The sequence below is a fragment of the Paramisgurnus dabryanus genome, chromosome 4 (assembly GCF_030506205.2).
Source record: "Paramisgurnus dabryanus chromosome 4, PD_genome_1.1, whole genome shotgun sequence".
In the NCBI taxonomy this organism is placed as follows: domain Eukaryota; kingdom Metazoa; phylum Chordata; class Actinopteri; order Cypriniformes; family Cobitidae; genus Paramisgurnus; species Paramisgurnus dabryanus.
Window position 1 is genome coordinate 41,533,359 of NC_133340.1, and position 17,930 is coordinate 41,551,288.

The window sequence follows — 17,930 nt, forward strand, 5'->3', positions numbered from 1 at the left end:
TTAAGTCGAACAAGCCTAATGGTTTACCAAAACTAAGTTACTGTTTTTTTTTTCACATTTTCTAGGTTAATACAAGCACTGTGGACCCAGTTATAGTCTTAAACATGGAAAAGTCAGATTTTCATGATATCCCCACTTTAAATCAGTCTTTTTTTGTATATATTATGCAATAAAAACATTTCCTGTATGATTTCGAAAAGATTTTCTGCCCAAGCTTGATGAAAAGACCATAGGAGAGAATGAACAAGACCAGTATTATTGACCTGACATGAATTTAATCAGAGATTCCTTTTTCATCATTAGGCTGATAATGAAACAGGAAAATAAAATTTTGTGTAACATGGTCATAAGTCATAGTTCACCTACAGAGGAAACAACAGGAGCTTGGCACATACAGAACAACAGCAGAGTCACGTGACCTGTGTTGTCTAACACTCAGACGCACAGATGCACACATACCATCACAGTTCAGGCAGTCGTACTGCAGACTTTAAAGCATTAAGACTTTTGTAACTTTGTTTTGTTCGGTTATGGTAAAAATGTACAGGACGACTTCAGGTCAGCCTTGTCAAGATTTTTAGTTTTTACGTGAAGTTTCAAGTTCTTTAAACTTAATATCAAATAAAATATAATCATTTCAAACATCATCATGTGCAAGAATGTACATTTTGGTTCTAAGGCAATATAATTGTTCGTCCACAACACTAGTGCTGTCAATGCTGTGAGATGTTTATTCAATTCTTTCTGTGTTGATGAGCAACATTATTTCACCGCTAACTCTCCATTACACCAACACATTCACTGAATGATCGGAGCGCTGCCTCACGGGACCGTCACTATTTTGTGACACTGCACATAAGCACCATAGAAATTCCCTTCAACAGTGATTGCCTTGCTATCTCCGTCGTTTTCCAAGAGGGAAAGGTTCATTTGGAAATATAGCATCCCTTGGAAGGTTTGAGTGAGCTTTCTGTCAAGTCTTGTTACTCAAACACAGCTTCATCCGTACTGCTCACAGGTTCATTTGAGGCAAAGTTCATAACTGGAGAGCACACAGTCTTGTTTTTCGTCTGTGTTAAGTGCATATAAAGCGCACAAGCGTGGCAGCTGTAACAGACATATTATGCAAGGCTTTATGACATCACTTCCTGTTTACATTTCCCGTTTCTCTCTTCTTCAGGTGATGTCACCGCAAACACAGATTTCTTTAACAGTATTCCGCCTTTCACCAACTTATCAACCGTTCCTTTTTACTCGCACATAAAACAAGCACTTTGGCTCGTGAGTAGGCCTTTTCCAGATCCTCGGTGCCTGTTTGTAAATTTCTGTGAGTTCCACAGGTTCTGTCGAAGAGCGGCATATGATACTGGTACATTATAACACGCTTTCACTTATGCCCAATGCAGACATAATCATTGGGCTACAAAGATGCAAGGAAGCTTATTGGGTTACATGTTAACTCTTGTCCCATTTTAGTGGATTGGAAAATTAGAATAATTTTATTAAAATTATAACCATTTCAATGAGTTCTGATCAACAGGCTGGTATTTAAAGGCCTCTCACGCTGTCTCACACACATATATACACACACACATACATATTTTAGTTGAGGTACAGTGCCGTGTAGCATCAGCAGCCAGACTTCCCATGCTGTCCAGAACATCACAAGACATGCAAACACACACACACACACACATGAGTCCTATTAATATTTCATTATTGGCTCCTAATGTTGGTGTGTCCTAATATGTCACATTTTATCTGAAGGATAGAGAGCCAACAAAAACTGTTGTATGTGTGAGTGTGTTCCGGGATTGCTCAGAGGTCCAAAGAGGGATTTACATTAGTGATCCTTTTAGGACACCACTCTGTGCTCCAGTGGGCGGAGCTAGCCCACACCTACAGTACAGTAAGAGTGGCGATTGGTGTTGTTTAGAGACAAAATGACAGCACTTCCATAATGACTGAACATAGGTTAGAAAGAGGCGAATCCAATGCAGTAAACACATCACGGCATGGTGTTTGATTGACGTAAATCAATCGATAGTTTTAAGAGTTTTCTGGAGTTCGTTTTCTCCTTTTTCTTGTAACATTTCATCCCTTTCCTCAGTATCTCTGAAGTGTTACTTGCGCGTATTCAATGCCTCCTGGAACTTTGTGCTTGTGTAGCGGATGTGGAAGCCTTTCTTACTGATTGTGTCATCGGTGTGGAAATGAATAAGCACTGCATCTCCCGCAGAGTAAAGCTCCTCACGGGGCTAAACAGAGAGAGAGAGAGAGAGACAGATCAGGCATTGGTGTTACAGGCTCATACGTATTAACAAAAATACACACACACTCACAAAAGTTCACGTACCCCAGAACCACAAAAGCGTCCGAGTTTGTGCGCTTCGGCGTCGTAGCCATCGTAAAGTTCGATGTAGTCGTACCCGCAGTCGGCCTCCTCCTCTACCTCAAATGTGGTGAAGGTGAGCTCGATGCTGTAACCCGACTCTGCTGTGATGATCCACTCGCAGTCCATGTGTCCAGGGTAGTTATTATCCCCAAACTGAGCGTGAGAATACAGGTTTTTCTGCCGTGCTTCTGCTTTTAGCCTGCCGCCACACTCTACACACACAAACGGTTTTATTACTGATCATTGATTTATAATATATTCTCAGTTTACCAATGCAATGTCAACATAACTGACCTCTCAATAAACACACAAAAATAATATGGAAATTTTTTAGGTGTTCCTGTACAGTAGCTCAGCTGATTGGGAATTATATTTGCAAAGGTCATGGGTTTAAATCCCAGGGAACAAACATGATGAAATGTATATCTTGAATGCACTTTGTAAATTCAGTTTGTAAAGAAACCCCTTAAATAAACCTTACAAAAAATGACTTTTTTGTTTTGTTTACAGTACAAATGTCTAAAAATTCGTAAAGGGACACTCCACTTTTTTGTAAAATATACTAATTTTCCACCTCCGGTAGAGTTAAACATTTGATTTTTACCGTTTTGGAATCCATTCAGCCGATCTCCAGGTCTGGCGCTACCACTTTAGCATAGCTTAGCATAATCCATTGAATTTGATTAGACCATTAGCATCGCGCTCAAAAATAAACAAAGAGTTTCGATATTTTTCCTATTTAAAACTTGACTGTTCTGTAGTTACATCGTGTAGTAAGACTGACAGAAAATGAAAAGTTGTGATTTTCTAGGCAGATATGGTTAGGAACTATACTCTCATTCTGGTGTAATAATCAAGGAATTTGCTGCAGTAACATGGCTGCAGGAGGCGCAATGATATTACGCAGTGCCGGAAAATAATCCCCTGCTATTGAAAGTTACCAAGGGGACTATTTTAGTACACAATGTAACTACAGAAGAGTCAAGTTTTAAATAGGAAAAATATTGAAACTCTTTGGTTATTTTTGAGCACGATGCTAATGGTCTAATCAGATTCAATGGATTGTGCTAAGCTATGCTAAAAGTGGTACCGCCAGACCCGGAAATCTATCAATTCCAAAATGCTAAAAATCAAATATTTAACTCTAGGGGACCTGGAAAATGAGCATTTTTTTTTAAAAGTTGAGATGCATTTTCTTGATGTGCATAATAAGTCTAGGTTTTAGACAGAAATATTAAATTTAAGTAAATTTGTGCTTAAAACAAGCAAAAATATCTGCCAATGGGGTGAGAAAAAAAATCTTGAAATAAGTTTACTTCTTCCTTAAACACCTACACTGCAAAAAAAAAAAATTCAAGACATTTTTTTTAGTATTTTTGTCTTGTTTTCAGTAAAAAAATATCTAAAAATTCTTAAATTAAAATGCTTTTTTTTTAAAACGACCCAAGAAAATTGTTTTTAGACCAAAACATAAAATGTAAGTGATTTTTTGCAAAAAATCTGCCAATGGGGTAAGCAAATTGTTCTTGAATTTTTCTTAAATGTAGTGTTTAAGAAAAATTTTCAAGATTTTTTTGCTTGTTTTATGCACAAAATTACTTAAATTTGATATTTTTGGTCTAAAATCTAGACTTTTTTTCTTGTTTTGTTTTAATCATCAAGAAAAAGCATCTTAATTTAAGAATTTTTAGAAATTTTTCCTGAAAACAAGACAAAACTACGAAGATTTTTTTTTCTTGAAAATAATTTTTTGCAGTGTAATTCACGAAATATTTTCTCACCCCATTGGCAGATATTTTTTGCTTGTTTTAAGCACACATTCACTTAAATTGTATATTTTTTGTACTTATTTAAATTGTACTTATTTTTTAGGTAATTTTTGCTCATCAAGAAAATACATCTTGATTTAAGAATTTTTAGATATTTCTTCTAAAAACAAGAAAAAAATACTAAGTAAGAAACTCATTTTTTTGCAGTGTAAAGGATTTACTCACCCTCAAACAATACGAGATACATCGGACAGATACATAATCTTTCAGACGAGCACATTTGGAGTTATTTCAGTAAATGTCCTTGCTCTTCCAAGCTTTATGATGGTAGAAAACAGGGATCAGGGAACAATTTCTGACTATAAACCCCCCAAAATTGCATTCGTCCTTCACAGAAGTAATCCACACAGTTCCAAGGGGTTAATAATGGTCTTATGTGTGTAATCGGTGCAATTTGGTCAAATCAATGAAATTTTGGACTTCACGAGAGACTGCCTAGTGAGCGAATTGTTGCTATAGGTACGTTGCACAGTGAATCCCAGATGGTGTCGTTACCGGAAGCTATTTATAAAAGTTTATAGTAAGTTTTTTTTTACAAAATCGGATTGATTACCCACAAAATACCTTTTTTAACCCCTTGGAGCCATGTGGATTACTTCTTTGAAAGATGGATGCATTTAGGTTGCAAAATCAGAAGTTGTTCCCTAAACCCTGTTTTCTACTGTCATACGCATGAAAAAGCATTTACCAAAGACATATGTATCTTGTATTGCTTGAGGGTGAGTACACCATGGGGTAATTTTGATATTTAACTTTGATATATCCCATCGCTTTAATGTCACATTTTATCTTTATACCTTTTTTCAACGAAGTGAGCATAAAGTTCAACTGAGGATAAGCTATACTTACATGTAATTCTAATTAACATGTAATTCAGTAATGATCCACTAGAGGGCTCTGTTCAACCGAGGATGCCATGAGGATTGCTTCTATGACCAACATGACAGTTCAATCACATCAGGTATGGTTCAATCAAAATATCATACAATGCTTACCAGTGGAGTGTGTGGCCTGGAATCCTTTCCGTTGCACCGATGCATCAGAGATGAAACGCAGGTACATCTTGTTGCCCGTGGAGACGAGTGGTTCGGGAATCTTACTGCCACACAGGCGGCTCAGGATTGGCGCCTTGTCCGAGTCACCGTCAAAGGCCTCCAGGTGATCGTAGGCGCATTCCTGGTGCTGCTCGATCTCAAACTCACTGAAAGACTGCAAACAGGAGGGAAATATGAACCGGAGGAAAGAATGTCCCATCATGAATTATTGACAGCCACACAGCTCCACATAACCTAAAGCTATAAGTTGAACACATCTGGCACTCAATATGGCAGTCCCATCTGTTAGTTAAAAGAGGCAAGCATCCCTGATGGATGTTTTATCTTTACATGGCATGTAAACTGTAGCTATACTGTACCCTATTTTCTGAGAAAAATGTATGCATTCATTTTATTACTGGTTTGAAATATGTTATTGAAACATAGTCTTGACACAGAGCTATCTGAAAATATCCCTCTTTCCCAATTCAAGCAGTGCCCAGGGGCATTGCCAAGATAGAGGCCAAATGATCTGGCTCGCTGAACTTCATTTATCAAACTTTCAAGCTGGGTTGTATTGAACCATGTACAAATCCCTGAACCTCTCCATGAGTTTAAATAACTCTTTTTTTATTAAGCCATTGTCTCTTTAGTACTTAAACCAACTGCATTATTTTAAAAGCCAGCTGTTTCACAGATAAACACACAGAAAGCAATAAAAGTTAGGTGATCCGCTTACTCTCCAAATTCTGAGAATGTTCTGTAAATGCTGAGATGTATAACAATACTATTCCCTAATCAAAACAAACAATAAATATCCTTTTAGTGACTTTATTAGCTTTCCCTCCCTGAGATCTTAAAGCAGATAGATGACAGCCATTTAGCATTACTTTGAGATCCAAAACTCAGATCCAGAGACCAATGAGATATACACTTTGAACCCCAGCCATAGTTGCCTGTTGACATGCTTGCTTTGACACACTAATATATAAAAATCATAATAGTGGATTTATATATGAACTAGAGGAAACATCTGCGTAGAATTTTTTTTAAAGTGATTTATTAGGTACAGTGGATTACTTTTATGGTGCGTGTGAGAGTGTCCAGTATGTCTGCGTGATACGGAGCAGAGAGCACTCATGCATATGTAAGTGTTTATGTGGGCACGTGCTGGATTTAGAAGAGATTATGTGTGTGTGTTTATGCAAATAAGAACGAGTGTGAGGGAATGTGTGTGATGCTGGATTATTTGTGTGAACGTGAGATGGACACAATAGGATTATGTGTGTGTGTGTGTGTGTGTGTGTGTGTGTGTGTGTGTGTGTGTGTGTGTGTTGTTGTGTCTCCATCCCGGGTTTCTGTCATTGACCATAGCCAGAGTTTGTTTGCTTGTTAGGAGAGATGTTTGTACCGAGTGTAAAGGCTTGCTGGGTTTGATCTAAAGACAATTAAACAGAAGTAGCACATACTGTAGTGCAGTGGTACTCAAACTGGGGGCCGGGGACCCCAGGGGGGGCGCAAGATGGTGCCAGGGGGGCCTCAGTATTATGACATTTTATAAAATACATTAATTTATCATAAATTCTGTGAAATGAAACCCAAGAAAAATAAGGCTACTAACCAACAGCAATACGTTGTGTAATTTAATATGTTTTGTTTAATTGAAATGTTTAAGTTTTAGAATGTTTTATGTCATACATTTTCTTTTGGGGGGGCCGCGAAGGGATGCACCGTACCCAAGGGGGCCGCACGCCGAAAAAGTTTGAGAACCACTGCTGTAGTGTGTACAGTAAACCAGCGATTAGCAACCTAAAGCAACCATTTTGGCACACTTATGGCGCTTTTCTATTGCATAGTCGTGGTAGCTCACTTTACTTTGGCTCTGCAAAAAATGACTTTCGTGTTTTTGTCTTGTTTTCAGTAAAAATATAAAAACATTCTTAAATTAAGATGTTTTTTCTTGATGAGCAAAATGACTTGGGTGTTTATGAAAAAGGAAAAATATTTCAAGAAAAATTTTCTTATTCCATTGGCAGATTTTTTTGTTTTAAGCACTAATTTACTTAAAGTTTATTTTTTTGGTCTAAAACTACACTGCAAAAAATTATTTTCAAGAAATTTTTTTTTATTTTTTTGTCTTGTTTTTTAGGTAAAATATCTAAACATTCTTAAATTAAGATGTTTTTTCTTGATGAGCAAAATGACTTAGGACAATAAGTATAGTTTTGACTTGTGTGTTTATGAAAAAAGGAAAATTATTTCAAGAAAATTTTTCTTATTCCATTTGCAGATTTTTTTTGCTTGTTTTAAGCACTAATTTACTTAAAGTTTATTTTTTGTCTAAAACTACAATGCAAAAAATGATTTTCAAGAAAAAATTTAGTATTTTTGTATTGTTTTCAGTAAAAATATCTAAAAATTCTTAAATTAAGATGCTTTTTCTTGATGAGCAAAATGACCCAAGAAAGTAAGTCTAGTATTTAGACCAAAAATATCAAATTTAAGTGATTTTGTGCATAAAACAAGCACAAAAATCTGCCAATTGGGTAAGCAAATTTTTCTAGAATTTTTCTTGAATTTAGTGTTTCATAAAAATGTTCAAGATTTGTTTTGCTTACCCCATTGGCAGATTTTTGTTTTGTTTTAAGCACTAATTTACTTAAAGTTAATTTTTTTGTCTAAAACTACACTGCAAAAAATTATTTTCAATACATTTTTTTTATTTTTTTGTCTTGTTTTCAGGTAAAATATATAAAAATTCTTAAATTAAGATGTTATTTCTTGATGAGCAAAATGACCCAAGAAAGTAAGTCTAGTTTTTAGACCAAAAATATCAAATTTAAGTGATTTTGTGCATAAAACAAGCACAAAAATCTGCCAATTGGGTAAGCTAATTTTTCTTGAATTTATCTTGAATTTAGTGTTTCATAAAAATGTTCAAGATTTGTTTTGCTTACCCCATTGGCAGATTTTTTTGCTCGTTTTATGCACAAAATCACTTACATTTGAGTCATTTTTCTCATCAAGAAAAAACATCTTAATTTAAGATATTTTTTATATTTTCACTGAAAACAAGAGAAAAATACTAAGTAAGAAAGTAAATTTTTGCAGTGTAGCATTTCCAATGAGTTTAGTACCACTTCAGAGTGGGAGGGATTATAGGCGTGTTGTTATATTTGCACTGCCTACTGCTGTGACATCATACAAGTGGGAGCGAGCAACAGAGGGACCATCGTTGGGAAGCAGTGTTTCCAAACATTCATTTACTTGTCAGTCTGCCAAAAAAATCTAAATTAACCACCACAAATAGATGTTTGCACATTGCGTTTATCACACGTCTCACATGACAAAGTGACAATTCTGTGACCAATCAGTGATCTACAGTGTTTTCACGTTACGTTTAAGTATCAGCTCAGATCACTAGGAACCTCAACCAAGGTGGCACTAAAAAAAGGTATCAGGTACTATGCACTGTACCCAGTGGAAAAGCCCCCAAAAGTGAACTGACCGGACCCAACCAGTGGGGTTGGGTGCTTTGCAATAGAAAGGCACTGTTATGTGTATTTTTAATTGATTATTTTAAAAAAGAGCCTTTTTAAGCCTTCATTATTGTTTCACTGCCTCTCTCCACCTACAAAATGTATGGGAACCAAACGCTGAACTTTCCAGATAAACTATAGTATAAACTGTGAATGACAGATAAACCCACTGGACTAGTCACACACAAGTAATATGTGCATTTAGTGAATCCCATAGTGGCACTCATGCACACTTCGGTGATGTAGTATGGCCTTCTTTCTGTTTTCATAATGACATTGTGTGTAAATTAAATGTTATTGTAAGAAATGTTTTTAAAAAAGAACCAACCCAGAAAAAGATGACTTATTGGAACATGCTTATAAAAATAAAAATGTTCAACATAACATGCATGATCCTTAACACTCCACACTAAAACAGACACAATGCCAATGGTGATCTTGCACAGTGATGGGGAACACACATATGTAAACACTCACGATTTTGACCCGGTGACCGGGGGTGGCGGTGATGTCCCATGTGCACTCCTTCCTGCTGGGGTATTTGTCAGGCCAGTTGGGGCTGCTAATGGTTCCACTGGCGCTGTGAATCTTGTGCTCACACTCAGCTGTTAAACAGAAAAAAGAGAAGGTAAATGATATGTTAACAATGGCATAAATAATCAGTGTTGCAAAGCTACGTTGCAAAGGTCAGCCTCGACCAATAAGTCATTTTAGTGTGCAGACCTATAACTCTTTGTTCGATCTGATATTGCCAAGTTAGAGATGTTTTTGGGTGACCCTAAAACAACATTTGTGTTAAAAAACAACATGCCTACACCAAGCCCTAACTTATCTCAAAAATCAGAGGGAAATTATAGGTATGGTGCACCTAACCGTGGATGTAAGCATAAACTTTACATGAACTGTAAACGTATCCCTCAAATCTGACTGGTTGATTGAAATGTTGTCCCAGGGTCAACAATGATGTTGACCCAAGAGTACCTCTAACTTGGCAAAATCCGGAAAGCCTAATCCTTTGGCAAGAACTGACTGCAAGTCAAAACAACATTACAATATTTCAAATATGCATTTGGCTCAGTAGCAACCTTACATGACTTTGTGCATACTTTGCCAGAAAGACTGCTTAACCTTAAGTATGTTTACCTGGGCTCATTCCTTTACCTGGGACTCACCTTTTGAAGAAGCTAAAGTGGATTTCCTAAAAAAAAGACTTATTTAAATATTCCCCAGGAACTTTGGGGCAAAACATTGGAGTGTGTGCAAACACAAGTACAAGAGATCTAGCTAGATGCATGCTGTGATCTAACCTGCTATGACCTTGAGGAATCAGGCCAAAGAAACATTTTCACCAAACCCTGCGGAGTGTACATGTGTTTTTGTGTGAGGACCTCTCTTTGTCTTATCTATTATGAATAGCTCCACTAATACAGTGTGACAACAATACTCTAGGGCTCCACGTACTGTACGGCAGGTAATACAATTCTGAGACCACATTGAACATTAAAGCAGATTATTAAAGATTTAAAGATAATTAAAGTTATGATTTGAAATGAAGGATAATTTATAGGTTACTTATCAACTGTAAGCACATTAATCACATCATCTATTTTGTATACAAGGTCACAAGCATACGAGATTCTGTCTGGAAGATTCTCAGATCATGCTGGGATAGCATGGGCCATCAAGTTTCACACAAACATTTCATGCCATGCTAGCACTAGTTTAAAGTGTCAGATAGCAAAACAAGGACATACTAAGAAAGTTAGTTGCATTTTTTTAGCTGAACCCTTGTAATGAAAATGCATGCAAAATCAAGGCATTTTCATGAGTGGTTTTAGACTTTTGGACAACACTAAACATTTTATGTATTTGTTGTACACTGTACAGTACTATACATACACACACAAACACTACACATGCTACACAAACATGAGACCTAAGTCTGGTTAAGCCTTTATTATTCTGTCTTGAAATCAGGTCAGTGTGCATTATTAAACAAATGTATTTTCAGTGCTTTTTTTCTGGTATCATACATATATGCGGTTAAAACACTAATGTTGCTGCTTGAGATGCTACTGGTTTAAGTGTAGGTGTGTTTAAAAGTGTATATATTACATTTACTTTGAAAAATGTCTGTCTGTGTTCCTACACTAGGGCTGCCTAACGATTAATCGCGATTAATCTATTGTAAAATAAAAGTTTTTGTTTACATCATATATTTGTGTGAACTGTGTATAATAATTATGTATATATAAATATGCAAACATGCATGTATCATTTTAAGAAAAAAATATTATTTTAAGTATTTATATGTATATATAATATAAATGATACATAAATATACAAATTTATATACACATGTAAAAAATTTTTTTAATATATACATGCATGTGTATGTATTTATCTATACAAAAGTTATTATACACAGTTCACACACACATATATGATGTAAATATTATTCTGCAATGGATTAATCGCGATTAATTGTTATGCAGCCCTATCCTACACTGTCAGGAAAAAGGGTACAAAACTGCACCTTTTCTGTTACCAGTGTGGTACCGTAAGGTTTTGTTTTGTACAGGTATACTAAACATAATACAATGTTGTACCTTTTTGGGTACATTACTGTACCTTATGGATCTATAACATACCTATAAAAGTACAGTTAACTGTTTTGTACCCCTAAAATTTCAATGTGTACAGTTTTGTACCTTCTTTGCTGACAGTGTTGGTATACCCCCATACCCCTATACTCTGTCCTGTAAGTAATTTATATCAGCCTATGAGCTACTTTATGCCGTATGTGGTGCTCCTGTCTACTAAAAATCCTTAAATCAACAATATTTACAGCGACATCATCAGAGAGAAGAGAGAGGAGCCAATCAGAAATTCTGACTGGTCCATATGTTCTAGTTAAAGATGCCATATGGCTTTTTTGATTCTGTTACGCTTTATCATAACCAGGCAATTTGTCTGTACACAAAGAATTTGAAATTACATAACTGATGAACATAACTTTAATGCAAAGTTATGTGATTTTGAGCTATTAGGCCCCACAGAAATGAATACCAAGTGACCAAAATGATGTCCTGTCCATGTCTTAATTGTGCTGGCTGTGATTAAATCTCAGATTTAATGTAGCTTTATAGTATGTGTCATGCCTGGTTCAGACACAATTATTCTTTACAGCTATTATGATCTAACATACTGTATGTATTCTAGTAAGTTACTAGCTAAGCCAGTACAGTATTGCTAGAAAGAGGCTATTAAGAAATACATACACACATGCACATGCACAAAGAAAAACGAAAACAGAAGCAGGATTAGGACTTTGAAGCTTTGGGAAACTCCAGATGTTTAAAATCAGAATCAGTGAGCCAGCCTTGAGACAGTAAAGTGTGTGTGTGTGTGTGTGTGTGTGTGTGTGTGTGTGTGTGTGTGTGTGTGTGTGTGTGTGTGTGTGTGTGTGTGTGTGTGTGTGTGTGTGTGTGTGTGTGTGTGTGTGTGTGTGTGTGTGTGTGTGTGTGTGTATTCCTGGATGCCGCTGGTTTAACTTCCTGACCCTGACTCTGGAGCTCAAAGGGTAATATCTCTATTCTCTTCTCCTCAGGTTTAGCTGTTTTTCTTTTCAAAGAGAAATACACACACACACACAGACACACTGCTTTAAACTTTCTAAAGCCCACAAAAATGTTAAAAGGCCTGCAGGGCTGAGCAGCGCTAAAGGTTGACAGTGCTTGTACGAAGGCGCAGTTTAGTGGGAGACACTGTCTGACTATAACAGACCATATAAATGCTTCAACATGGGGAGATCTAGAGAACCGATGCCCTTTTACAACTACAGTGCTGAAAAGAAGATGTCTTTAACACTTTTTGTTACCTAATTTTTTGTAGTTATAATGTAACTCTTAACTATCATTTGCACAAACACCCACACTGTAACAAAATCCTTAGTCCACTTAATCAACCTGAATTTGCAATTAATTTCAACTTTCTTGACTAGTGAGGAGTTGCTATATATTTAAGTTTAATTATTTAATTATTTATTTCAGCTTTATTTTTATAATTTATAGCCACTCCTCACTAGTCAAGAAAGTTGAAATTAATTGTAATTTCAAGTACATTAAATTAAATTTAAGTGCAACAATGAATTTTTACATTGCATTCATGTCATGATTCAAATAATGAAAAATGTAAAGACGTTTGATAAAATTCAAAGACTATAAGGACAAAGTTTTGTAATTTATTATTGTGCTTATACGTTTCCTAAATTGCATCTTAAAAATTAAAAGCAAGATGGACTGGTATTAAGTTTGCTAAAAGTTTATAGAATTTGAATTTAGCATCTGGCTTACAAATTGTTCATTTACATTACTAATGCTTACTTCATTACCTTTTCTTATTGTTATATATTAAAGTAGCTATATTATACATTTACATATGTTTTTATTTTATGCATATTTTTGTATGGTACATTAGTAGCGGCTAGTCCCAGGTGGAAAAGTAGTACACTTCCATAGTGTACTTAAAGTGCTTTATTTTAGCACACTAATTTTGTACTTAATATACTAAAAATTCATCTTTAGTACTTCTTAAGATGTTCTTAAGATCATCTAAGTGTACTTCACTTTGCTATTTTGAGACACCATAAATATGAACTAAAATGTGCTAAAAATGTATTTAAAAAAATTTATTTAGGTACCACTTATAGTAAACTTCTAACATCTTTGTATGAAAGTTGAGTTCAAGTTTAATACAAGTGTTAATTAAATAAATTTTTTAATACAGAAATAGTATGTTAAAAGTGCATTTTAGTTCATATTCATGGTGTCTCAAAATAGCACAGTGAAGTACACTTAGATGATCTTAACAACACCTTAAGAAGTACTAAAGATGAACTTTTAGTATATTAAGTGCAAAATTAGTGTGCGAAAATATGTGTTTGTTGCCTCATGTAAACCATGTGCATCATGTGTTTTGTCAAAATAAGTGCCTGCTGCACACGCGTCAAAACCGTTTATGATAAAAGAGACGCTCACGTTCACAAAATACACGCAAGACACTCCCTTAAAAGTAAACTCTGATTATGCATAAGATTATGCGAGTATCTGGCAAACGCAAGCGTCTCTTTTATCATAAACCCTTTAGACCATGGGTCTTCAACCGGGGGTCCGCGGCCCCCAGGGGGGCCGTGACGGAACTGCAGGGGGTCTGCCAAATGATGTTCAACAACAAGCTATTTTTTGCTTAAAACGTAAAATATATGTACAAAACGTTACATGTCCCCTTTAAGTTGTGCACGTCCGTGGCCGCATAGGTTTGAAGGCGCGCGTTCAGTTTAGCCAGCGGACCAAAATAAAATATCTAAAGATTGTAAATGTCCACTCAGGAAGCAGCAGTAGCGACAGAAAAGTCATCATAAAACAGGTAAATCTTATGTGTGTCTTTCTGAATGTTATTTTAGAATCAGTGCGACATGATGTCTCATCTATATTTCTGAACTTGGAAGGGTGTTTCACGTGGTTCAGATTTAAAGCGCTAATTCAACAGGCAAATGACACCACACCGCGTCTGCATTTTAAACTGTGACAAAACTATCGCTCGCATTTAAAAATTAATGAAACGCGCGCCTTGATGGTGCTTTGTGCAAGATTCATAGTCAGGTTGAAATCCGCCTCTCAAAAAGTTTCCCCAAAGAAATGCGCTCGGACTCGTTGCATGTTGTTCTCCGGAGTCTGATATGAAGCTATACAGAAAATAAACCTGCGTTACTTAAACTCGTGACAATGATGATACACGAGAAAGGCAACAGACCTCAGAATTATTAAGTAGCACAACCTCTATCCCCACCAGAATAGAGAGTCTTTGTGCCATTCACCATGATCAGTCTTCTTTATAAACTGAAAGCCCTTGTCCAATTAACAGTAAAATTAAAATATATTACACTGCAAATACCTTAACCTGATAAGGAACACTGTGCCGTACACGGCACACCCCCTCCCTTGCACGTGAGGCTGCATTACGTCATTGTAACTTTGAAGCATTAAATCTTCAAAATATACGGTCATGCGGCACATCGTTGTAAAGCTTAGACTTTCGGGATTCCAATAAGCGCACACAGAAAGCATAATATGATTTTTAGCAGTCATAAAACTGTAATGTAGTTGTTAGTTACCTGAACCGGGCGGCGCCGATTTAGGATATTTACTTACCTTCAAAATCTTTCATTTATCCGCTTCGGTAAAATTGTCCAAAACAAATTGTTCATAAATCCCCAAAAGTCCAAGGAAATGGAATATCCAAGCCTTTTAATCCAAAACGATTTGTTCATCTCACAATCTTGACGTTTCTGACCGAATTACGATATAAATAGTGTATACAATAAGTTCACTAACAGACATTCGTTCGAATCTCACTTTTCATTCACGATTTATAATGAATATATTCGGATGTCATGTTTATTGTGCAACGTCTGAGGAACAAATGCGCCCCCTTGTGGATTTTCAGCCGTTCCATAAGAGGCTACAATATTATTATTATTATTATTATTATTATTATATTAATATAAAAACTAAATCTACTTTAACAAAAAAATTATGCATTTTAATATAGTATGGCTGTGTGACAATATGGTTTGTTTCTATTTATAAAACAGTTCCAGTCCTTGATTCTGATTGGTCATCAGTTGTACTTTACTCCACGTTGCGTTGTGCCTAATACGAAAAGGCAGCCTCTCATACCTTACTGCTTAGTTAAATATCTTTGTTTTACACATTTAGTATAAGGGGGTCCCTGCTCCATGCCTCTCTTATCTAAGGGGTCCCCGACCCAAAAAACGTTGAAGACCCCTGCTTTAGACGCATCTGCAGCAGGCACTTATTTTGAAAAGAAACGTGATGCATCTCTCAATGCGCAGAACATATATTTTAAATTAAGGAACCATACACATGACGGGCTACATGTATGTTGTGATGAACTTCGCATCGAGCGCCCTCGAAAAAAGAAGTCCTCGGCCGCCACTGCAGTACATACATCTGTAAATAAAGTGGGTCGGTTGAATTAAATTGGTTGTTTTTTGCTGCTGTCCTATACCTTTCAGACATCTGTGTGAATGTTCTTTTTGCGTGTAAATTGAAAAAACAGTGCTTTGCTGCAAACTGTGTTTGAGCTGTGAGCAAACATACAGTTTCAATTATACAACAGCTGCCCCATCCCTCAATAATGGCCTCTAATAGCGTGACAGGTTCACAAAACAAGCCAAAATGTGTCGTACATACTCGAAGGTCAGACTGGAATGATCGAATCAGTTCCTTGAGATATGGCCCCTTTAAAAGCATGAATACATATGACTCACACTATGATGGCATCTTGACAGTTATTGATGGTTAAGAGACAAACTAGAGTCGGAAAGAAAAGAAGTTGTTGGCTGAAGATTGGCCAGAAATGACATTACTCTGCATCTAAAATGCTGAGGAGAGAGTTGCAAGTTTTTTTCAAGGTCTGTGGCTTTTCACTCATCCTCAGCAAAATGTACTGTAGCACACATCAACAGAGTACATGCTTACACATGCTGGACGCTTCACTACCGGATGACTACCCTCACCCTTCTGCTGGCCACTATTATCTTTACTGTTTGCGAGAACCAGTACATACCTTCTTTGCAGTCGTGTTTGTTCTCATGCAATATAAAGCCGTTGCGGCACTGACACACATAGCTGCCGATAGTGTTGATGCACTCATGCTGGCATCCACCGTTATCCTTTGAACATTCATCTTTATCTGTGGTAAAAAAAAGACAAGGGATGACCCATCAGTTCAATGGGAGCAAGAAGGAGGATGTTGTGAATTTCATGATACACCATAAGATCAAGAGATTTCAAATAAGAATCCTTAAAAGATTAGTCAATTTTCTTAAAAAAAATCCAGATAATTTACTCACCACCATGTCATCCAAAATGTTGATGTCTTTTGTTGTTCAGTCGAGAATAAATTCCAGGATTTTTCTCATTTTAATGGACACCAACACTTAACACTTAACAGTTTTTTTCAACAGAGTTTTAAAGGACTCTAAACGATACCAAACAAGGCATTTGTGTCTTATCGAAACGATTGTCATTTTTAACAAGAAAAATAAAAAATATGCACTTTTAAACCACAACTTCTCGTCTATCTCCTGTCCTGTGACGCGCCAGCGCGACCTCACGTAATTGCATAGTGACGTACAAAGGTGACGTGTTACATATATGAAACGCACATTTGCAGACCATTTTAAACAATAAACTGACACAAAGACATTAATTAGTATCATTACACATACAACAACGTCGGAACGGTCCTCGTAAACATTGGGGCGTAGTTTCGAATACATCATCCGTCCCTCTTAATTGACGTGATGACGTATTGCATGAGGTCGTGCTGGCGCATCACATGACCAGAGATAGACAAGAAGTTGTGGTTTAAAAGTGCATTTTTTTTTTACAAAAATGACACTTGTTTAGCTAGATAAGACACTTATGTCTCGTTTGGGATCGTTTAGAGTCCTTTGAAACTCTGTTGAAAAAACTGTTAAGTGTTGGGGTCCATTAAAATCCATTAAAATGATAAAAACCCTGGAATGTTTTCCTCAAAAAAAACATAATTTCTCCTCAGCTGAACAAAGGAAGACATCAACATTTTGGATGACATGGTGGTGAGTAAATTATCTGGATTTTTAAGAAAACTGACTAGATTAAGAGATTTTCAAAATTAATTTGTATAGACCCTTTTACAGCTCACGTGATCAAATAGCCTGCGCGCGCATTTGGGCAACGGAAGTAGTGTTATTCCCCATTGGTTCTAACGTGGTAGCAACTCAGAACGTTTATTAAAACGGTTTCCCAGCATCAAATTGTCTGGTTGTTGCGTTTGGTTGCTCAAATATAATATACTAATATACGTATATATGTATCTGGCAACTTTATTTTTGGCCATCTGCTAACGTCTTCTATCCACTCCACTATAGTACACGGATCTGGTAGCTGTGTTGAAAATGTTCATAAAGTCAACTTTTTTAAAATAACTTACTGTTTGTGTTGCTTCACTGCTGATTCTTACGATACTTCCGTTGCCTAAATGCGCGCGCATACGCTGCCAC

The 17,930-nt window shown here is 36.3% G+C and overlaps 1 protein-coding gene across 1 annotated transcript in view; it reads right to left on the minus strand.

Moving 5' to 3' along the window:
* Nucleotides 1–255: 255 nt before the first annotated feature.
* tll1 (tolloid-like 1) overlaps nucleotides 256–17,930 on the minus strand; it is a 59,348-nt gene continuing 41,673 nt past the window's right edge. Inside the window, exons 18-22 of the mRNA XM_065275004.2 lie at nucleotides 16,451–16,576; nucleotides 9,275–9,402; nucleotides 5,220–5,433; nucleotides 2,357–2,607; nucleotides 256–2,258 (exon numbers count right to left, since the gene is read on the minus strand). Of these exons, the coding sequence (XP_065131076.2) occupies nucleotides 2,124–2,258; nucleotides 2,357–2,607; nucleotides 5,220–5,433; nucleotides 9,275–9,402; nucleotides 16,451–16,576 (854 nt within the window). The 3' untranslated portion in view covers nucleotides 256–2,123. The remainder of the gene's footprint in view (nucleotides 2,259–2,356; nucleotides 2,608–5,219; nucleotides 5,434–9,274; nucleotides 9,403–16,450; nucleotides 16,577–17,930) is intronic.